Below are 24,658 nucleotides of genomic sequence, written 5' to 3' on the forward strand. Positions count from 1 at the left end.
CCCACATTACGGCAAGGATAAAATGGAATCTCTATAAAAAAATTGATACGTTATGCATGAATTAGCTGATTAATTGATTCTATTGTTGCCGTTATTAATTATTAATATATATATATTTTTTTTTTGTTACAGATCGACGCAGCTGCATTTACTGCTGTCAACGTTAAGTGTCGTTACCGCCGATATTATTAATTATACGAACCACAGCCGGTTCGTCGGTCGTTCCGGGAGTTTCATATAGTATTCGGGCGGATTTTTTTGAAATACGACTTTCTTTTAAACGCGAGATCCAAACATGGAACGCGCGAAAGTAATTATTGAGTAATTTTCGCGATTGTAAAATCACGGTCGGGGTGTTCGCGAGTTACTTGTGCGCGGAAGGATGACTCGACACACAAACTGAGAGGAGGAGCAGGCTCAGGAAGGGCATCCTGCATCGGCGGAGCAACTATTAGGTAAATATAAATTTTTTTATTTTAAAAAATCTTTATAAAAATAAAACTTTACCTTTACATTAATTTTAATACTAACATGTCTACATTAATATTTTTTATTTTATGTTACAGCCACCGGCAGAAATCTACAACTCCGCTGAAGCTCATGCAGATTGGTAAGTCGCATGGTTTTTATTTTTCGTAGTTTGTAATCTCTTAAAAAACATCGCGCGCATGGTTTCTTCTAGTAGCAATTAAAAAGGAAAGCGGTGTGAAAATAAAAACGAATGACACGTCAAGTTCGCGCGACAAAATTATATTTCTCATTAATATTTATGGCCTGTAAATTTCAATTTATTTTGAATTCTAATTGCCAATCCAATATTTATTGTCGTGTGCTGCTAATTGCTCTCGGACAGCTATAAAAACTGCTATACTGAATCATGCACAGACATTAACAACTTAAATATCTCGTATAAGTTCTATCTATAATGATTGTAATTAATTACAAAATTTTTTTTATCGTCAAACGTGGATATTGCTCATTCAATTAGAAGTCGTAAAAGTTATAAGAACAGTATTATGAATAATCTTATCATAATCGTAGTAATAAAAGATACAGGTCGTTCAGCATTAAATACTGTTTTCAATTTTCTAATGCACTGTGGAAAGGAAAAAAAAAAACTCGAAATCTCGGAAACGGCAAATGTACGATACTAATCAACAACTATGTGCAAGACACATCAAGAGAAAGCTTTTACCTCGCGTTGAATTCTTTCCGAAACTTTTGAATTCTAAAAGTCGAAACTTTGCTAAATTACATTAGCCGTAATTGCTGCCGTTTAATAAAAGACATATTAAAGCTGTCGAATATATATTTACCTGGAATCAATAACAAAAGCATAACTTCATCGGAAGAATAAGCGCGCCGACACATCTAACATTCATTTAGAAACTTTTTCAAGCCTTTTAATCTTTCATTCGATATTCGCAAAAAAAAATTTATTTTAATTTCAAATATGCTAATTCGAATTACGTTATCAAGAATCGTTTAACTTAAGCGAAAGTTCATTTTTTTAACTAAAAAAGTTAAAAAGAAAAAAAAAATCCCCTAAAAGTATCCGTGATTTTACAATATAAACGAAAGTATGGTCATCTTCTACGATTCAGCGAGTTTCGAGATTGCTAAAGTATACAAATGCCCGCCAGTGAAACGTTCGTCTCGAAGGAAGATTGCGAAACGAATTCAAAGTTGTAGGAAGATAGTGTGAAGGTAGTGGGAACCGTGAAACTCGACCGAAGACTGACGTTCTATCGATAGTCGTCACCTTTGTCCTTCCGCAAGTTATTCGAGCGATCGCGGAATATATAACTCACTTTCCGAACGCCCATCACAATCAGATACAATTCTCGACAAGCACAGAGATTTAACGTTCAAAAAAATCCCGAAGATTTCGTCCTTTTCCTCTCTCTTTCTCGTTTCTTGCGCCGCGCCATAATATTTTCAATAAACTTTATACATAATTAGCGAAATAATCAAACTTATGCAGAAAAGGGATAAGTTAAACGTTGACAGATATGATTCATTTAAGAAGACGTTGACTTTTCTCAAAGTGCCGTCTAGCAAGTTGCTAGAAACTTGGCTTGTTAATTAAATTGGCCTGTCTGTTTTAAAGCTGTACTCCGATTCAAGATAAAATTAATGAAAAACCATTTAATGGAAGAGTTTCGTTAAGTTATAAATTTCGCGAATCGAAAAATAAAACTCGTCCATTGACAATAAGTACAGATAAAAAAAATTGAAATCGTACATGAAGAGAGTTGATCTTTATAGACATATAAAAGAAAGCGATATTGATTTCTATCGCACTGTATGTAGATGCTGTCAGTTTTGTAATATCTGTAAGCGATTTAAGCCAAATAATCTCAAAAAATAAACTGCAAAATAATTTTTACATTTAACGTTGGTGAAACATTTGGCTTTATTATATTATTTAAATCGTCTAATTGAACGGCACCCCTACACCTCTCTAGGTCTTGCGTCTCAATAATCGATTAATAGTCCGACATACCCTTGAAACACCGATATGGTGTCTATCGTCGTTCATGTCAATGTCACAATTCTGAGAGCAGTACAGCGTATACATTACGTAGACGCGTAATACAACGTGTTGAATTTGGTCTGTCGATTCAACGTCGAGATGCCGAGCTTAAAAACTTTTATGCTAATTCTCAAAATCAATAATTCCAATATCTCCGGGCTTCCTTTTCTCTCACTGGATTTTTACATACGTGCAACATTTATATTCATGAGTTTACTCTGGAGATTGCGAATAAAAGCATAAGAATAGACGCTCTTAAACGTTTTATGCATATACGTGAATCGTATCCGAGATTCAGATTTTTCTTCTTTATCGATACAATGTCCAAGCGTTTGCATTATGTCCATTTTATGCTTCACTTTCTTTATTTATATGTGGAATAAACGGACGACTTCTTTCATCGATGACCTTTAACCGCGGCGCATCTTCCGCATAGTATTTTATTTTTCCTTTATTTTTCGTATTTAATATAGCGGGGATGGAATATGATAAATCGCACAAAAATAAAATATATTTCGTGCAAACTCTTCAAGATATTTTTATAAATATAATATCAACATTTTTTCTTGACGTTAATTTTAATAATATGTATGCATAGGCCGTGGAATTTTTTTTTTATGTCAATGCGGTGTAAAAAAACAAAATAATAACAGGTTTTCGACTGTAACGATATATCAACAATGCATCAATTAATAATGCATTATTTATAATTTCATTATTCGCGCGTAACTAAAATTAGTTGGTACAATGCGCAATGTATGATTTGTAACAACACAATTTACGATGAAAATAATTAATATTCCATCGTCAAATAACAAACGCGCGAGTGAAGGCATAGTAATGTTTAAACAAACGTAAAAAGAAATCGCATGCTAAATTAAATACTCCACTATATCAAAACAAATTAAAACGTCAAATTTATTAATTTAAAATATGGCGAAATGTATCTGATAGTAATATCTCGGTGAAGAGAGCTTAGCTGCAGCGAACGTCGGGCGATAATTCGACGAAATAACACGGTACAGGAGATACGGATTGATGAAAAATAATGTACAATTAATCATTTACCACGACAAACGCCCCCCCGGTCTTGCTAATGCTATCGTTTCGACGTGACACCACCAACAGTTGATGAGAAACATTTGTCTAACGGCGGTGATATACGCGACCGGGATTCCAGTAACTCCATCGGCAAACGCGGGAGGAATGCCAGATTCCACAGGGTAAAAAAAAAAAAAAAAAAAAATTCACGATTCTACGCATCGCCGCCTACATCACGGTGAGACGCGGCGCCGATTGATGTTGCGCCCTACGCGTCGCGACGCCTGGCGTCGAGCGGGCCAGTAGACGGCGAGCCGTGCTACACGACGGACGTCGGGCGTAACGTCGAGTTCTACCACTACCTGCGGCTTGAGCCGACTTCCGAGCGGGCCTCGCTCGCTGCTTAATTACCTTTGATTAAAACGAGGGAACGACATCACGGGTGTGGAAGTACGATCGTGTGTTAAACTCGTCTGTTCGTGACGTCACCTCGAAAGAGAGAGGGAAAGATAGAGCGAAGAAACGAGGGAAAAAAAATTTTTATCACGGAAAGTTTAAAGACCAGGGAGAACCGAGGGCCGGTATAACCTGGGGGGGGGAGGGGAGGTGGGAGGGTGAGAACCGAAAAAGGGTCTTATCTCTGATCTTCGTCTTTCCTTCGTCCTAAATAAATATGCAGATCAGCTCCCGAGCGTTTATAGCGTCGTCGGTGCTCTAAGCTCATTAGTGCTATATCGATATCTTTATTTAAAGAAACGCGGGAGCGCGTTTGCTGTTAAATCCCTGACGGTACATATTGAGAAGGATTGTCTAAGAACATGACGTACTGGCGGTACGCGATCTGAGCATAGGCACGCGATGCCCTTGAATTCTTAAAAGAGCGCTTCGGGATAAATAATTTGCTGGATCGCGCGACGCCATACCGTAAGTAAAGGAACAAATAGGAGAAGCCTTCCTGATTTTTCTTGCCTGGAGAAGATCAATACGATCATAAACGGTGTTTCGACGTTTATGGCTCGTTTTTAATACACCAGAGTGATCCGGTGGGTTGACGACGATCGTTAGATAGCTGATATCTCGATACTTACGTCGCATAGGGAGTGCTCGTAAGTAAAACAATACGTGTTGCAAATACCGCGTGTTGTATCCGTGCAATTAAAAATTGATTTGGCTAGCTTTATCATGGCCTCATATTTTCTTATTAAATCGCCGTTTTTGCTCGCTGGCCAACTCCCAGTTTACGGACGATAATAGGTTTTATTCGTTGAACGGCCATCAAGTATTTAGACATGTATGCGATAGGCACGATGTACGTATCAGCGGTTCTAACAATTAATTTTTAATCATGACCCATATAAATAGTCTGTTTTGGCACGAGCAAGATATCAAAAACATTTTACGCTGATATAAAAATTATTTTACTTTAAAACGTAATAAAGTTTTTTTTTTTTTTTTTTAAAAAAGTTTACCTATAATTGCGAAACGGTAAAATATTAAAACAGTAAAAGCTCCTATTACCATCAGTATTAAATAACGTTGTACTAATAATCTTTATCCAATCATTTGCGTTTTAAGTTTTAAATTCATTTCGACGACAGTCTCTGATTTGATTTATTCAACATTAAACCGTTTTACTTAATATCATTTATTGGATAGTAAAGAACACTGATAGGCATGTTAGAAATAATTATGTCGCAGTTTCTTCTCAACTAGTTTTTTTTTCTTCTTTTTTTTTAAGATATGACATAATATTCTAATCTAATAATCTAAAAGAATTCGCAACCTTTATATGATATAGACAATTATTATTTAAATAATATATGAAGACAGATAGATTTAGTGAGTGATACATTAAAAATAGTCGAGCTTGCCTGACCTATATCTGCAAAAAGATAATATTTCGGGGAAAGATACTCCGCTTTAATATTCCAGTAACTAAAGGACACAAACCATTCGATCAGCAATAACGTATGCATAACGTTCCGCAATTTATGATCGTCGTTAGAGCAAGTGCACTTTGATGCTTCACCGGACAATGTACGCGCTTTGTGATTCGTTTGTGCAATCGGATGCCGTTATTTGCCGAATCGAGTATACAGCAAAAGCTAGTTTCACGTTGTGTGTACTTACAGCTCGTGTCTCGATAAATTTCCAAGGAGGAATTTATCTAATTTTAGCCTAATTTAACTCATCAAACGAACTTCCTCAATCCCGTATTCCATTACGAGAAATGTTGTCGGAAAATTCGAATACACACGATATTCAGCTCGGTCCTAAGTCGAGTGAATTTCTCTCAATTTTATAGCGAGTCAAAAATAATAGTTTAAATAGTCTCGCGGTGTCGAAATGTCCGAGTGCGATAACAGCAAAAATAAAATAAAATAAAAAAATACAATAATTTGCATCGTTAGCTACGTCCATTCCCGATCAATGATATTGAAACATATTCGATTCTTGGCACTGTTTGCTCGTATAAATTCACTGGAGGTTTCTATAATTATACGATATAATGCAAAGATCGTAAAATCGATTTTGGATCAACAGTACGAACTTGCACCATGTATAATCTACATTGCAGATCGTCGTAATCTGGCTAGGCTATACAGGTGTGAACAAAGCTTTCGAGTTAAAGTATTCCGCGGTAAAGAGCTTGCTGTCTTGTGTTACAAAAAAAACAAGGATTGGAAAATGCATTCTCTTTCGCATAGAGTAGAGAATCTGTCTAAAGATTTTGGACAAAATTTCGAATAGACCACTCACGGTACAAGATTACACGACATATAAGAAAACATATAGAACTTGGGACGAGGAAAACATTTTCGTATTCTTTCTTAAACATTTCATAAGGAATTCGGAAACTGTCGCACTTGATATAACAAGTCCTTTCGTCAAAAATTTAACCCAGAGAGATACTTTTAATTATATATTCATAAATTTCTTTAATTATATTTTATTGTAAAAACAAATTTGCACATACGTGTCTTTCTTTTTTTTTTTTTTTAATAGCAAATTGTAGAATTGTGTCAATCGTGTTAATTAAAATCGTGTTTGAATACACATATTCGTTAAAAAATTTTTCGTTTGATAATATAACTTAATTAAAATGATTTCAATGTAACGTGGCTTCGGCCAAATATTTTCATTCGGTAAGCCCGGTATAGTAGAAAACAAAATATAAAAACGGCAAGTACGTGGTACAAGGAAAATTACGAGGCAATTGTGGCTTCGGCCGGCGGAAGGATCCGTTATCTTAAAGTCGATAGTCCACGCAAAGGACAATGCGATCGAGCCGCGGATTACACGAGTGGAATTACAGGCTGTATATGTGGGACATGCTACACGCACCGTTGAACAAGCTATAGCTTCGTGCCCTTTGTTTGATATTACAAATCCATTTTATTGTTCGTTTTTACGTCGCAGTGACCAAATGTCAGCTACAGAGCTTTTGTGCCGCGCAAGAGAGAGAACAGCGAGCTTTTCGCCGCGAAACCTTTCTCGAACCAAGGACCCTTTACCTTGAGAAAAGAAAGGATTATCGAACAAGGGGACAACTTTGGTTGACGCTCCTTGTTTTTTTTTATTCTTTATTTTTTTTTATTTTTTTATTTTATTCGCAGGAGCCGTTGAAAGAAAAATAAATCGCGATTAAACGGAGCAGGGTGCTGTAGATAAAGCGGCAATTAACGGCAATTGATAGGATCGGGTATCCTTCGTCATGTTATTAGAATTAGATATTCAGCATCTCGATTGCAAGGTAACGCTGCTTGTGTCGTCCGTCGGAGCTTGGTCATCCGAGGCCATTAACGGTATTTTACTTCTGTGTCGTTTTCATTTTATTATTTCCGCGCGGTGCGTCATATTTTTACTATCCGCGGTAGTTTATACTATGTAAATAACGACGCGGATAGATATAACTTACGCGCCTTCGCCGCGGTGGTTTACGTACGCAGAGAATGCCGCGAATCCGCGTTGTGTTATTATTATGAGAACATATCGATCGAATTTCTGTTACGCACCGCGTTCGGCTTTACATCACATAATTCCATCCTTAAATAAAACGAACAGATATATAACGGATGCCTTACTAATGTTACCTCCCCTAAACTGACCCTGTTACATAAATAATGAGACCGATGAGTAAGCACTATCTTTACAGTCCATAATTATCCCACGAGCTATCATATAATCCTGTTTACATTCGCGGCGTAAATGTGTACGCCTCTGAGGATTTTTTTTTTCGTTTCATATTTTGTGTGCTCAAAATCCAAGCAAAAACCGGTCCCGGGCGGTAATCGCGCTCTGCGATATTTACGCCGACGACAAAAAGTGAATATGCGAATATTAATATATTGGACATTTGCGCAATTGTAATTGAAAAGTTAACGTGGCTATGTTAAATGCGCGATGCGATATTAAATAACAAATTTCCGCGCCGCGAGTTTTGCGCCGCGCGGAGAGATCGTTTCGCAGCCCTGCATTACGCGATGTGTGCGGCGGTGTTGAAATAAACGTTGCGAAATATTGAAATCGGCGAAATATTGAATATTTACGGTAAGATTAAAGTTATCTCATTTTACGCGTGGTCTCGCGCAAATTCAATCTACAATCGGAACGGAAATACGACTTTAATCTTTTAAGCATGGTCAACGCGGCGAATTGAACAATACGCTCGGCGTAACCTCGGCCCGGTCTCTTTCACGTTATTGCAATCGTAAATCATCGTTCCGCGGCAATCATCCCGTAATACGTTCGTGACATTGGTAAACCTCTCAAAAGACCTTAAAGAAATACTTTCTTCAATTCCACGCCGAGCTGCGTGTCCGCGTGCGTAATGAATTATTTATTTAGGCCATTGTACGCTGTCGCGGAACATGTGATATTTACCTTAACTCTCGTACGACGACACTTCGTTACATAATTAATATCGAATCGATCAAATCAAGTAGCTGCGAGCGAAATAAACGAGGGCATAAAGCTCGCTTCGCGGGCATAAAGCTTTAAACATTTATCATTCTAATATATCCCGCTCATCCGTTACGGATGAAACGGGCGAGCTTTTTCCTCGGCGACCCTAAACAATCTCCGGTTGCTAATGCTAATCGATGAAAGTAATCGAGTTTAACTGCACGCTCATTTTCGCCACCGGAATTGAAAGCGGTTTGTCTTCTCCGAAAGTACGCGCTGTTCATGGTGCGCGGCTCACGAATAAACGCCGCGTTATTTTTACTGCTACTATTTCGAAGTCAATGGCGCACCGTAATACGTCCAGTCGGCGCGATAAAGATGGATTTCGCGGTGGAGTCCGATTGCGTATTCGCAAACGACGATGCGGCGCGGAGTTCCATGACGAACGCGAACGAGCAATAAACCTCCCTCTCGGTATTTCGTGAGCAGCGAATTTCCTTTTTTAATGACCGCCAGGACTCTTGTTTTTCAACCGCGGCTTTAATTAGCCCACTTAAATAACGGAAAAAGTTTGCCCCGAGTTAACATACGGCTCCCAAAGACACGAACGCGGAATAGCTTCGTACCGCTTTTCCCATTTTTCCTGTTTAACGACTGCTACTTGACGGACTCGATTATTCGGGAAAAAAAAAGGGAGATCGACATTCTGTTTTCAAGGTAATGTTATTATCTCCTATCCAATAATCATCGAGTTTCATTGACGTGGCCGCAAACCCCGGCGCGAGTATAATCAATTCGTATGATTGTTTCCAGAAGTTCGCCGCGCGAGGCTTCAATCATATTGAGTGGTAACCGCGCCTTCGCGTACAAGCCGCCCGTAATCACGTAAAAATATTTACGCGCGCAACACCCGTCGCGTGCTCGCGCGCGGATGACAATGGAAAAGTTGCATAAACGAGTTTGAAACTCCCGAACGCCACCGTGGCCACAGCGCTATTCGCGACGAGGCGAGATATCTACGAGGCCGCTATCCGCGATATCCGCATGCTCGTCGAAACTCGACAACTGTCGCTAATGAATAAACTTGTAATTAAGGTCCCCCTGCGGAAATGGATACGATGAAATTAAAGAGTTTCGAATGCCGCGCTAACAAGCTTTTCCCGCGGATTGCCCTTCGGCGTTCCTTTTATTTATGCCATTTACGAATGAAACGGGTTGTAACTGCCTCTCAGTCGACCGCTCGGTCAATCCAACATCGCCAGGTCGTTCCGACTTCCTTGAATATTATCGAGCACACTTTTTCCCCGTACATCTTTCGAATACTGCCCTGCTTCTCCGGAGCGCAACGACGCGCATACGATGAAAACGCAAAATCGAATCGTCACTGGCAACGAAACGCTATTTCTTTTCGCAATGTCCCTGCAATGTACGTTTTACTCCTACTGCTAATGTCGAAATATGTTCTAAGGAATGCTCTGAATAATACCAAAGCAGTTTCAGAAACCTGATCGACTGCCAAGGCTTTCCATTGTATTACGTTGCAAAAGCTATAACATTTCACCCTCATCTACCAGAGTCCGTAGTATTGCGTAATTTTAATTAAACAAACTTTGTGCTTAATGTAACCTGATAATTTTCTGACTCAAGCACAAACTCGGGCCGTCGCGATCGTGCGGCGTGTTATTTTCGTAGAAGATGCTTTTCACTCTTTTTCCCCCCCGTTTTCGTAAATTTATTGAACGTATAAACACAATAATATTCCCAAAATGAGTACAATCCGAGCTACACTCAGGCATTAAGCGCGAGATATTGCGAGACGTATCCGGATTGGAAGGATTTTCCGAGAGAATAAGGACGTTCTAAAGGAATAAGCGCAAAAGCACAATTTCACACTTGCAGAAACTTGGTTGCGGGTCTCACTACAGACGCCAAATTATTCTACACGGCTTTCGCAGATTTCGGGCATTATGCCGACCGTGCAAGTTTTCCCTCCAACTTCCCTTAGACGCTGATATAAATCACATATACATATAACAAGGAGGGATAACAAGAAAAGGGAAAGTAATGGCTACTAAAAAAAAAAAACAAAAAAAAATAGAAGCAGGAAATGTTTAGCATTTTGTCGAAAAGAAAAAAAAATTCTAGCTGAATAAAGCAAATGGATAGAAACGAGTTCCACGATGGAAAAATAGTTTCCCATTGCGTATATTCTTTTTTATTATTTATATGATTTTCTGAAACTTATTACTATTCATTTTATGCATTGTACAATTTTTATATATTACTATTGCAAATTGGACTGAGGGTAAAATTAATTTTGCTCTTGGAACAGTTTGCATAATTTTACGTTAAACGTTGAAACCAGGTTTCTGATATGTATATGTGCTGTTATATTTAGCTTCAAAGCAATTCAAGTAACATAAAACGCGTTCACATATATATATTTTTTTTTCTTCTTAAGCTTCATAAGTTATATCTATTTAATATTAATCTGTAAATAGAAAATAGTTTTTAATTCATTTTTCAAACCGCGTTTTTTACATATCGTACAAGTAAAAGAATATATCCAGTATATACTCATTTAAATTATCTTTTATTTTATTTTCTACATTTATTATTTCTTTGAAAAAGAAAAAAATTATTATTTTTTATTGCAACATTAATTTCTAATATATAACACTCAGTTATTATTGTGTTTTAATTTTATTTTTTTATAGCTAACAGTCGTGACATTTTGCTTTCGTTATCTTATGTTATTATCGATCCTATTAATCATAGCATGTGTCTTCAATTGCTATCAATACACAGATTACAATGATAAGTCGCAAGGGATAGTCAGACAAATTTAGAAGCGTTATCTAAGTAACTATATGCAGTTCAATTCGCTGAAAACTCTGTTCGCATGTAGTTCGTAGTTGTGTTATCATCAGCCGACATCTTTCAATACCAGCGTTAAATGCTAATGGATTTTCTCGGCCTGAGAACGAAATTCGACGTCGAACAATGTTAGATATCACATGAAGATCTTTAATCAAATGTCGACCTGCGGCATAATTAACTCGAAATGATTTCAACATTAATTTAAAAGTCATTATTTTAATTAGCACCATTTATCTTAATTAATTGTCTTTTATCGTTTTTTAGTTAAGTAGTAATTACACGCTACGTTACACGGTTTTTTTCTCTCTTTTTTAATTACTAATTAACGAATGTAATCCAACTTGTAGTAAGGCGTAGTAGCATGCCAGCGTATTCCGAAAGTTTCGAAGCGAAGTTTTTACTCTAATCGTCTTGACCAAATATTCATCGTTGAAGTGAATATTTGCTCCATATACTTACATGATTAAAGTGAAAATTTCGCTCCAATTCACTCTAATGAAATGAGCTGATCAATAATTCTATCATTAAAACAAAAATTTTTATTTAAAAAATTTTTAACGGTATGGTAAATACATTAACTTGATTAACCAAACGCATTAAAAATCTTCCCGAATTATAAAAGAAATTAATTTTTTATAATTAATAAATTACGTAAATATTGAAAATAATATATATAAAAAAAAAAAGAAGGTACGCGTACGTAACGATCAATTCGAACGGAACCTTGACATGTGCCCTTTCATCGCCTCGAGTGGATCCAGGATATACCTATTTCCTGGCACGCCAGGATTGCCGATATACTTCCAGGTCTAACGCATTCCGTGAAAAGAAATTCAAAACGAACGGAATGAGCCGGTGCGAAACCATATGCCGTGAAAGCTGTGAAAAGCAATTATGATAAAAATGCAATATAACGCCGTCTGAGCGACATAGGAAACAAAGACTTTGAAAGCCGTAACGTGTGAGTGCATGGTGCATGTGAACGAAATTAAAAGAGTTGTGTGCGTAATTGTGTATTGCTTGTTGAGCTTCTGCTGTGGCCGTGCTGAAACGGAAAAGAACGAAGAGATGGCAGCAAACAGCAGCCATGTCGCGTCAGAAGCCACCGTAATTCAAATAGAAGATGAGGAGCAACGAAAAGGGCTATATCCCATCACGGTAACTGTTTCAGAATTAATTAATGAATTAATTAATTAATTAATTAATTAATTAATTGATGAATTAATTCTACTCGAACGTTTTAATATACCCAGAAAATTACAAATAATAATCGTTATTACTTAGAAACGCGATGTTTGATTAATATTTAACAATATCATTGGATTTATTAACGGGAAAAGCAAAAATGAGGCAGAAACATGGAAGCGTCGGGATAAAAAAAAATAAAAATTTAATTCAAAATTTAAGTACCTACCTAATGTAATAATCAATGAAACGTAATTCAGAAAATTAAAGTTTTAATGTTAAAAAGGCACGACTATATGAAAAAGTGGCAATGTAAATTCATCTATCAATACAAATTCAATTCAATTTAGAAATTAATTTTCTCAATTTTTTTTTCCCTTCGTATTGCGTCAGGAAAATAAGAAATAATGTTATCGATGTTCCCTTGAACTTTTCTACACAGGTGGAACGTAGAAATATCGCGGTAGAGAATTATGACGTGAACGTTGAAAGAACGACGAACGAAAAAGAAGAGAAGAATCAAGTGGAGGCGAAATCGGATCGGGCGCAAGAAGCGCAAATACAGATGCAGCCGCAAATGCAGCATCCTGACACGAGAACTGACAGGTGAGGCCGTGCAATTCTTTAGTAAACCGACAAACAAACCGTATCAGAAATGCCTCGGTGCTTATTGAAAAGTTTAGTCTTAGTATAGACGGTCGGATATATTAATCAACGAATCTTGATCAAGATTTAACAAACTACGGTGACTTGAGATATAATGTATTTAATGATAGCGGCGCATTATATATTCGTGGAAATCCAATTACATTAATTAGAGTATCGCAACAAAAAAAAAGCAGACTAGGGAAAGTTTTAAAGAAAAGACGAGCGCCTTCGCGCGAAATTCCTTTTATGGCGATATTTTTCCACGTGAAAACTTTGAGAAATTACAGCAGTCAATCTTCTCATGATATGGCGTGCTATACTATCGTACAAATATGAGACTAACACAACTCGGCGATACGTCAATATGACTAATTAGAAGGGATCAAGTTACACGGGAATTCAGGACACATCAAGTCTAATAATACGAAACTCAGATCTCATTAAATGTAAAAGCATCAATTATTTCAAAATAATTGGTTACGTTAGTCGATGATTAATTTTGAATTAATTAATCTCATTAAACATTTATTGTACAAATAAATGTATCGCGTAAAATAGCAAAGTTAAAAAAAGCTTATTGTAAAGTATAATTGACATTCTTTAAATCGTATGTGTGAAGTTTAATTAAATATGTTGTATGCCACTAAACAGCTGAAAATTATTACATTAAACATCTAAATTTTTAAAAGAATCATATGTGACACGCGCGCTTACTGCTAAATTTTGAGATTAAAAATAAAAAAATTATAAAGTGATTCAAATTAAAATAAAATTTAAACCACGTAAAAAAAAAAAAAAAGAAGAAGATTATAATGTCAAGCGTCGTAAAAAGCGAATGTGATCGTATAGATTTCAAAAACAATTTTTTACGACCTTGTATCTAATAGTCATCTTGGGAAATTTGAGAGGTTCGGAGATAGTATCGGAGCAAGGGAGGTCCACAGGGCCTGAAAATGCTTAATACATTCACGGAGCTATGTATACTTGCATGTTATCAGATTAATTAATTCTCATCGCTCAATGGTCTTAGTCACGAAATTTGCAACTACGAAATAGAACACCACGCGAATTAATGATTGAAGTAAACGAATAGAGTCTCACACAGCAATATCGCACGAGGATCTATCATCAGGATTACAATAAACCAATTAGGTTCCTTTAGTTATTATTTACGCAGAACAAATACGGCCATCGCGAAATCAATCAATCGACGAGCTGACGACCTAAAGTCCCTTTGATTTTTCGATTATTTATCATCCGGAATTTGATACAATATTTGTTGATCTATCAATAACGTCTCTCTACAAAGTACATAGCAAATATTAGATAGCACTGTAAAAAGAAAATATCCAATCAGTTAGAAGTTAAATGTATTTTGTACCTCGCAACTTTCAAAGGGAAACGATAAATGAAAGAATTATTATTGAAATTAAGAGTCCGCGGTGGGCAAAGAAAAAAATTTCTCTTCTATCAATAAAATTATCGGCAGAAACAATACATCTTCGACGGAATTACTTTTCCAACAGGGCGGATTAAATTAATACGTTCAACTTGGGGGCCTTTAGCGAGTTTATTAATGCATTTTCGCCGAAATGCAGAATAAACTGTTAGTTAATTATAACAAGCTAATTAATTCATGCGCGACCAGGAAGCTCTGCGACGGCCGAGGGTAAATTGAAATTTAAACGTGCCAGCGAAACAGTACACGCGATTTCGTGCGTCGACGGTCATCGTTTATATCGAAAAAAAAAAGCCAACCAGCGATACCGCGCGCCACGGTTTCGACGTAATAAATACAAGTGCCGGTAAAATATGCATCTAAATTGGATGCGTCAAAAACGATTTACAGATTTGCAAAAACTCTTTCGAAAGATTCGAAGAGATGGATGCTGCTTGCGCAATCAATAAATGGAAATTTAGTTCGGTATGCGATAAGCGCGACGATGTTGACGCCGCATCGCGTCAAACGGGATTTACCACCGTCTCGTGATATATATGTATATACTATATATATTAATAAATTTATAATCCGCGGTCGGATTACACATTTATTAACTATAATCCCGCGATTTTCATTAAGGCATACCGTGCACGCGGTAAGAAAAAAAAAAAAACCTCGTTAGGGACGTTATTATTGAAAGCGAAACGCAATGCGAAATAAAATATAAAATAATTTTCTTCGCCGTATCAACATAATTTCACATCTGATGCCGGAAATAAGCTTGCGGTCTTGATTAAAAATTGTGTGGGACATCCTCGTGCCGATTAATATTTATATTGTTATAAATAAAGATCATTTTTAATATATTAAAAGACGAATTCATATTCCAGCGTCGGTATTGGTAAGCGCAAAATAATTATTGACAAAATATAATATGCAAGTTAGTTGAATAATGTTTTCAACCTCATTACTGCAATAATGCTATATTTGTTTGTTACCGCGTCGTTAATTTCAATACATATTTAACGAAGCTCCATCAGTTTCATCAGTCTTACCCGTTAAACGCCGCTCGCAACGAAACATTAGCAACGTCAAAATGTATGTAGATTTATACAGTACGCGTAATTCAACGCCAACGACACTACTGTCGCTAATCGAGAGGGGTGAGGATAGAAATCGAAACGGGAAAACTAGCGTTACCCGGGTGGAAATTGATTCCCACCGTTACCTAATAATTAGCTAGCCAATTCGTGGTTCACCTCGTGACTGTTCAGCAAAATCGTCCAACACCGAGCCAAAAATGTAACGCTAAAAGCGTATGTACGAGATACGATATGTACGAGAATTATTACTAACTAATAACGAGCTGGGAAAGCTAGATATCTGAACGTTTTTCGCCGCGTACTATTCTACTACGCGACTTGACCTATCTCTACGCGCGCTCGACTGCCCAGACTGCCGGTCGCCGGGCCCGTTGACCGCCGCGGTAGTGTGAGTACGGGCGTGTGTCAACATCTGGCCGGCAGGCTTCGCGTTCCAAGTTCGCAAAGTGGAGGACGCGCGGGCGGCGGGCGGCGAGAACCGGTTTGCCCGGCGAATTCGGCAGTCGAGCGAACGTAGCGTAAGGTCAGAACAGCAACAGTAAACAAGTGCGCGGAGAAAAAAAAAAGATATCTATTTAGATACATGGTCCGCGCTGGACAGTGACTAGACGACCGATGCTAGACGGATTTTATTTTATTCTTTTTTAAATGGCAACTTTATTTCTCGAATATATTTTATATTATTCACTAAATAATAAATACTCTCTTATAATTTATGACTAGTACCAAGGTGTTCACTAATTAAGAAATATATTTAATCCGCGCGATCTAACCACTAGCTGCGAAATCAGATTAGCTGGATAAATTTCCACACGGGTACATCTGAAGTGGGAACGCGTTCTAATTTTATTAATTTAATAGAACAAATTCTTTTTGATAAGTTTACACGGAAGAATAAATTTTTTTACGCTGTGTTGTGAGAGCGAGAATTTTACGATACTTGTGACAATTCGGGCATGCACGTAGCTCAAGAGCAGTTAAATTGAAAAACCGCGATACGAGTTACACGTGAAACCTCAACCTGTAACTACCGAGAAATTTGACGATAAAAGGAGCAATCGGCTGGAAGGTCCCCATACATTTTAGTCACATTCACACTAATCGCGAAAATATGTATGTATTGCATGAATATTAATATATTTTAATTATAATTATATTTTGCCGTGTGTAGCAAAGAAAAATATGAAAATTGTATTTGCCGGTAGCTCGAGAGCTGCAAACAAAAAAAAAAGAATCAACACCGCTCGAAAAAGCAAAAGCGCTGCAAGTTTTGATACGAATTTTCTTTCGCGCTTTTGAAATATGAATAGCGAATTCCTCCTGAGATGTTCTTTTATCCGTATACTTTTCCTCGCGTTTCTCTCGCGCTCTCTTCCGCACTTATGCCGCCCGATTCCGTGTCGATATTTGCGATTGACGTACACTCGCGACGCGTCTGTTCCGGAAAAATATCTGCAAATACTTACGCGACCGATGCGCGGAGTTTGATACGCCCCCGTGTACAACACCACGGTAAGAGCTACCCACGAGGGACTTTATCCATTTTTTATTTCTCAATTCGGATCTCATAACTTTAAAACCCCTCTTTAGCCTTAGAAATTCTTTCTGCGTCTCCTCAGTTCTCCGATTTCCGCCTCGGGAGAAAACGTTGCTACACTATTTGCAGACTAATAAGATTATGCAATCGTACAACAATAATAGATTGAAACTCAAGAATATTATCTCAATTGAATTTATCGCGTAGTTAATTAATTACATAATACGAAGTGACCCCTCGCGTTACAATATCGCGCTAATTAAATCGCAAATATTTGCCTCGACGGAAGAAGCGTTCCGGCGTTCCTAATAAGAATTGTCTTGATTTTCAAAAACAAGGATTTTTCCGTTCTCTCGAATTTTTATGTTTATTGGTATAATTCAATTTAATGGCAACAAAACCAATTATCTGAAACGTTTCAACAGTTGGCAGGGAAAAACCTGCGAGCGACAGAAACTGTTATCGCAAAATTGTGCGCGCTGCAAGGGAAATAGCATGCGGTCAAGGACAAAACTCAAAGATAGAATAAGACCGGCTGTTTCTTTACGAAAAATTTCATCGTTAATGCGCTCGGAATGTAATATCGCGCGCTATTTGCAGTTGCTCGATACATCACTCGTTAATTACGTAAGAATATCCCTGTATTCTTATCCTCGTAAGCTTCAAAAAGGAACGTCTTTAAAAGTACGATGCGATCATATAAAATCACTTTTTTTTTTTTTTTATAGATATAATAAATCACGCGTTACGCGAAATAAACACGCGTACGTGCACGTGAAGCAGTCGCACGGGATTTAAGCATGTCAAACGATTCCGGGACCTTTGCAATTCGCATCGCTGATATATTTACGAGAAAAAGCATTATGTCCCATCTCAGATAATGTATATAGGGAAAAGTATACGACATAAAATCTTACTTTGTGAATAGACGCGGCTATATCGATCGTTTGTATTATAATATTTTTTGCTGCCTTCTTCGCATCGCTTAAACAATTTTTCTTTTTTTTTTTTTAACGCATTGCACAAGCTCGTATATAACAACCGCCAACTGTGAACTCTGAAATTATATGTAGCAATAATTTTCCAGTCATAACGATGTGTATATTTGCATGATGGAGACGGAAATAACACAAATACACGCCTACAATCGAAGAAGCTACGGTTGTCGTTTAGTGTTTGCACAATTCATTCGCCATAACTTTAATATCGTGTTCTTCTCGGTACTTATCAATAAATTAATAAATTCTGAAAATATAAAGTCTAAAACTGACTTGATAAATAAATAAATAAATAACGCAATGTTACGTAGCTTTTATTTGCGAGCGGAAAACGACGGACGAAGTTGTCACAGTATTACGACTTTTAATGAACTAGAAGGAACTGATGAAAGCAGGTACGAGCACGTTCTGGTTTACACAGACAATAAAGTATTAATGTATACATCCTTTTTGTCGCGCTGAATAAAAGGCATGCACGTAAGCACGAATACTCCGGTTATATCCCCATACGTATGTAAAACGTATGCAGTAGGCGAGATAAAGTTGGAAGGGAGGGAAAAAAAATGGGTGGAATTATGCATTTCATATTCTACGAGATCGTTGAAGTTGATATGAAACAGGATGCTTCCAAAGCAAGCTAGATGAAGAAGAGTATCTTATACTAGCACTTAAAAGCCATATGTTTTATATATATATATATTTTTTTTTTTTTTTTAACATAAAAATTGAAAAGTTATAGTTTCAAGACTTTTGCTTTATCATAGTTTTACTTATCCTTATTATTTCCTGATGTGAAAAAGAAACGCGTAAAAGGGACATTTATGTTGTAAAAGCTTATTTTAACGGACATTGGAAAAAGAAAGAACATAATCGAGAATCTCGTAGATCTTAATTACATCAGCGAATGCGACGTAGAAAGGTACATAATAATATACGAGCTTGACAAAGGTACTCTTGAGCCACCAGCACTTCCCTTGGTCAGTAACGAAGAACGAAAAAGCCAGTCTTACCGCCACGTTCACAAAAGGGGATTGCTTCGATATTGTCACAATTAAAAGACAAATAAAAAAAAGAGAAAAGAGACATACGGATAAAAAAAAAGAAAAGAAAAGAATCGACGAAGTAATTAATTTTCGAGCAGCTCGCTACTTGATTGCCTCAAGTGATATAATATATATGTATATCTAGTGAGAGAAAGAGAGAAAGACCGCGTCGCTATTTTTCAAGGCCCAAGAAAGACGCTCTGACGATTAGCACATTTCTGATATCCTGAGATGTTTCACGAGACGATTAAAATTACTTCCATCTATGAGTAATATTTCAATGAGCGATAACTTGATCAACTTTTATAGAAATTAACCGATGGGTACGAAAATGTATAGCCTGCCACTCGTATTATTATGATTTATATTTTATTAAAAATTAATAGCAAGAACTGCGCAAAAAAAAAAGAAACCAGAAGTCTAATAATTGTTACAGAAAAATTCAATGTTACGTTATGATTAATTTTATAATCAAACGGTTTTTTTTAATACTTTTCTTATGTCACTAAAGCTTTTTTTAAGCTACTTTGAACGTACCTAATATAAAAAGGTTTTAATGATTGGCCGGGATCAAACGGAATAAAAACTGACTGAGTAGCTACTTTCTAATTTTTCTTTTACAGCATGCCTTACAGTCATGAAGAAAAAGACTTTAATAGGGTTAAAGAGATTTAAACTTGATAGGGCCAAATCCGATTGTGAATGACATAAAGGTGATTTATGATCAAAATCACGTACGAATATAATACTTCAAACATTTATACCGCGGCTCTGTAATTAATTAATTCAAGGCAATTTTGCAATACGTTTCGCGTAGAACGTATTGTAAAGTAACAAATATAAATTAAAGCCGACGGAGTCACAACTTATATTTGCACGTCGGTGTCATGTAAATTTCAATTTATAATAACGTTAGTTATAATAAAGTTAGATAAATACGCTTGACCAATATTGTTTATATGACAATAATGTACACCAGTTATATCGCATAAGTAATCTATTGTGTCGATCGTGAAATACGCATTAAAAGAATTTGCCGAGCATTTTGAATTGCATTACTATTATCAGGCTCGCTTAAATACCAATTTGAATCGATTTATATCCAGTAAAATTGCATTTTCTATCACTTGGAGCTTGAGAATCAAGTTGATGAGAGAAATTCAATATAAAAATGTAATCGCGTAAAGCGCAAGCGGTCCAGAACGACACTAACTGAGGAAATAATATTGCGATACACTTCGTATATATGTAACGCAAGATATCAATACGAGCGCCTCGATGATATTGAATTGAAACGTGCATCACTGCCCGATCTATTACTAGAAGTTTCTCCTAATATGCACTAAGGTTCGATGCGACGCGTCTATTGATTCGCGTCACGATTGCACATTATTCGTAACGGTAGACAATAAATTCACAATTTCATATAGTCCTTCTCGAAATCCCAGAAAGAGCATTTAACAAAGAGTTAAAATTAATTACGTCAAGATTCGTCAAAAGAGGATTACGAATGTTGATGACAATCGCTTTTGAAATATAATTATTTCAAGCATTGTCCGCGCGCGTAAACGTTTTTCCGTTCATCTCGGCCTTAACAATTTATAATATTATCAAAGCGCGCTTAACAAGAAAGCCGTAAGATGAAAATTCACGACAAAGCCAAATTACTTTCTCGATTGAGAAAAGTACCTTCCGGATGTGATAACCAGAGACCCGTTTCATTATCGTAGCGAAATGGACGAGCGTCTGGGGCCTCGCATTTGCAATGACCTCGCTAGATCACAACTAACACTTTAACCAAGAACCTTGTTGGTGTCATACGGCGGTGGTGGCTTTACCCGGTCTCATTGCGTTACACGCCGTTGCTTGAATAAGCCGTAATCCACCGAGGGCAACGAAGCATCAACAAAATATCACGTAGATGCGATAAGAATATCAGCCATTTGATCAGACCCGCAGGGAAACACGGAGCAGCTTTCGGCTCATGGGATTTATTTCCCATTTCCGCCATGCTAGCCGCGATTCGCAATCGTAACATTACCACGAAATCGGTGAACCTTGACCCTTCGAAGCCATCCATTCGCGCGTTTTGTCAATCTACATCCGTGAAAAAACAATCGTTTTCTAAGATTTATTCTTGATAGCGTGCGATCAAACAACGCCGATAAAAAAGGAGTGAAATATCTCCTCAAATTACGATTGCACGAATACGTCATAAATGTGTTAATAATTTCTTTTTTTTTTTTTTTTCTTTTTATAAAATCGATGTGATTGAAAGTTACGGTCCGCTTTAGACTCCAAGTCCTCGCAATACAATATACCAACATCGCACGGTGCGATGTTCGTTTCCGTCGCTTGTACCTGAGCCGATCGACCTAACATTGCTGCGTCAAGTCACGCAGTTCTCGTAAAGCAACGTTCGAATAATAGGTGCCGCGGTGCGAAACGACCAACGTTAACATCTCGATGCACCCTGAAATTCGAACGCACGGAGAAAGGTGAGCGATTGCGCTCCGCGATTGTCGCATTGAATTCGAAAGCCACGATTGATAAAGTTGATACCACGACAACTTGATTACGTGTGTACATACGTGCGATGCGCTCGGGTGCGTGCGCGCTGTATATTTCTCTAACTGCGCAAAGCAATATATTAATTTATGAAGTATACTATATACAAGAATATCGCGCAATACTTTAAACCGCGTTAAATTACAGAAAAAGAAGCTAACACAATTTCAATAATATTACTATAAAATGAGACTCGCGTTAAGTCAGATATTAATTTTTTTTAAACGCTCAGTAATATTAAAGAAGATAATTTCTAATTAAGTTAATGGAAAAATATACAGAATGTAATATGTTAATGTAAACCGTTGTTACTGCGAGCAGAATGTATTAAAAAAAAAAAAAGAAAAAAAATGGCCTACGCTTGTATTAGTGTCAGTATAGATTTACTATAGAAGAATACGTTATGAGAGTAAAACTTCTTTTAATTTCACTTAATTATTCTCCCAAAATGTAATCGAACACGTACAATGTTTTAATTAGCTAAAAAATGTAGCGCTACGCGTTCCGTAATATTGCATTCTCTGATAAAGCCCGAAGAAAAGGCGTAGTTTAATTTAATTTCGCGTGAAAAATGAGATTTTTATAGCATCCAATTAAAGCACCAATTTTAGCACATGCCTATTAAAAATAGCAATAGATAGCGCGTCGCATAAATCAGTACAAGCGATGATGCAACGAGGAACGTTACAAGTACTAGTGACAGGTAATCTATCATTCTCAAGGTCGGGTAACGTGTATAGTACCACTTGTACGATTCCCTGTAACGTAATTATTCTTACGATAAATTACAATCACGTACAGGAATCATCGTCACGCCTCGCGATCTACTTAAATGTGACGCGATCGAAGTAGTCTGAGAACGTCCAGGTTATCTATCAAATTATATGCATTATGCACAAATTGCTGTAAGTGATAAGGTCTCTTATTAAAAAAAATTTTTTTTTTTTTTTTTTAAATAAAATTAACACGAGCAAACATTTCTTTTCCTTGTAATTGTTTCAGCAAATTAAATTTGAAATTAATATATGACAGTATTTAATTATTTCATTTTATTACTTTTACATTAATATGATATTGTAATATTGCATTGAATTAATTGCGAATAAATGTTTTACCGTGTTATATAAACAGGTAACACTAAATTTGCTTGAAAACGTTGATTTCTAACACCGCAAACATCTTTATTATTAGATTCTTTCAATTTTTAAGTAACTGAAATCGATGAAGAGTTTAACGAAGAACTGGTATTAAAGGAACTTCCAATATTTAATCGAACAGACATTTTTTTTATTATGCTTAAAAAAATATACTAATTTTCCTGCGATGTCGCGAAAAGATTGAGTTATAATAGACATAAAAGCTTAGACGAGAACAAAACCCTTCACGCCCGACGCATAAAGCCGTGCATATTTAATTCATGGATTTTTTTTCCGCAGTACAAAATTGACTATCTTGCACGACGTAAAATTGCGTTACATATAGCAAACTTACAATTAAAACGGCAGCAAATTATAAACTCGTATAACCTCGCCTCGCTTACGATGCAAATTTCTTGTAAATATATAATTAGCAAAAAATTAACTTTTCCATTAAAACCACATAAAAAAAAAATATTATTTCCAACAAGTAAAAAAATATATACTTATATATTTGAAAAATAAGAAGTGCATGAGGAACTGTTGTATAAACGTTAAATTTAAATTCTTCGAAAAATAAAGAAAAGAAAAAAAAAAAGAAACCTTTTAACCCGGTAAGAACGTTTCTTTTCTACCTGACTTAAAGTGTTATATAATTGGTTTCTTCGACGAATATAAAGTATTGAAAATAAATTCCTGTTTGAAAAAGTACAAAGCTATGTATTTAAATTATAAATATCCTATTTAAGCGCGGCATAGTGGTAGACCGTCGTAGCACGTGTCATACTTTTCTAGCTTTCAACAATCGAGAAACGTAAGAGGAATAAACAAGCACGATGTTACTGCAAGCGAGTGAAACGTCAACAGTCGAGATTGCTTTTGCACAACGCGAACGGATTAATTTAATAGTTATGCAATGGTAAATAATTGATAAACGGCTATTAAAATATTTCCGCTAATTTCGTAATACCGTCAAAAACATGCGCATAATTATACACGTGAAAAACGTAGCTTTCCAATAAATAATACTATGTATCACTTTTATATTTCAGAAAAAATGATATGAGTCCGGATCACATATCAGATGCAATCAGTAGTCAAAGGTAATATTCATTGTTCAACATTTATTAATTATCGGAATAAAACGGTTCTTGTACCGGGAAAAAAACAATGTAAAGAATTACGATTGAAAACGTATAATAGATTCTCTGTAAAATGCAGCCGGTTCATCGTAAATCTTGCTTTAACATGCCGTAACAGAAAGCATCTTTCGGATACTTGTACGACAAGTATACGTACAACCACACCGAGTAAAGTTTGATTAATACGCACGAAAGGTTCAGATCTCGTCTTTAATTTAAAAACAAACTTCGCGTTGGAGTAACAGGATAAACCATAATACATTGAATTCTACTGTGGGGTTTAATTAAAAAACGTTACCGATGCCATAAATATTCTAAGGTACATTTGTATTAATTATCTTCATTTAACTCGTTAAAAAAAAATAAAAAAAACTAGCAACGCAAAAAAACCTTGAGACGTATATCATTAAATATTAATTATAAATACAACCGCGTTAAAGAAACGGTCACCGATGTTAATTTTCCTATTTTTCTCACGACGCCTATTTGAACGAT

At 36.4% G+C, this 24,658-nt stretch overlaps 2 protein-coding genes across 3 annotated transcripts in view; one reads left to right on the forward strand and one right to left on the reverse strand.

The window, feature by feature from the left end:
- The window catches only part of LOC139106938 (sex-regulated protein janus-A), a 44,326-nt gene that overhangs the window by 6,910 nt on the left and 12,758 nt on the right, over positions 1–24,658 (reverse strand). The gene's annotated exons all lie outside the window — the stretch shown is intronic.
- The window catches only part of LOC139106917 (phosrestin-2), a 32,764-nt gene continuing 12,275 nt past the window's right edge, over positions 4,170–24,658 (forward strand). Inside the window, exons 1-4 of one of the 2 annotated variants that reach the window (XM_070664008.1) lie at positions 4,170–4,683; positions 12,150–12,520; positions 12,990–13,153; positions 24,074–24,124. In XM_070664008.1, the coding sequence (XP_070520109.1) occupies positions 12,332–12,520; positions 12,990–13,153; positions 24,074–24,124 (404 nt within the window). In that variant the 5' untranslated portion in view covers positions 4,170–4,683; positions 12,150–12,331. Of the gene's footprint in view, positions 4,684–5,177; positions 12,521–12,989; positions 13,154–24,073; positions 24,125–24,658 lie in introns of those variants that run through there. The other variant, XM_070664009.1, reaches the window with a different exon arrangement.

Source organism: Cardiocondyla obscurior, linkage group LG12 (genome assembly GCF_019399895.1).
Source record: "Cardiocondyla obscurior isolate alpha-2009 linkage group LG12, Cobs3.1, whole genome shotgun sequence".
NCBI lineage: Eukaryota > Metazoa > Arthropoda > Insecta > Hymenoptera > Formicidae > Cardiocondyla > Cardiocondyla obscurior.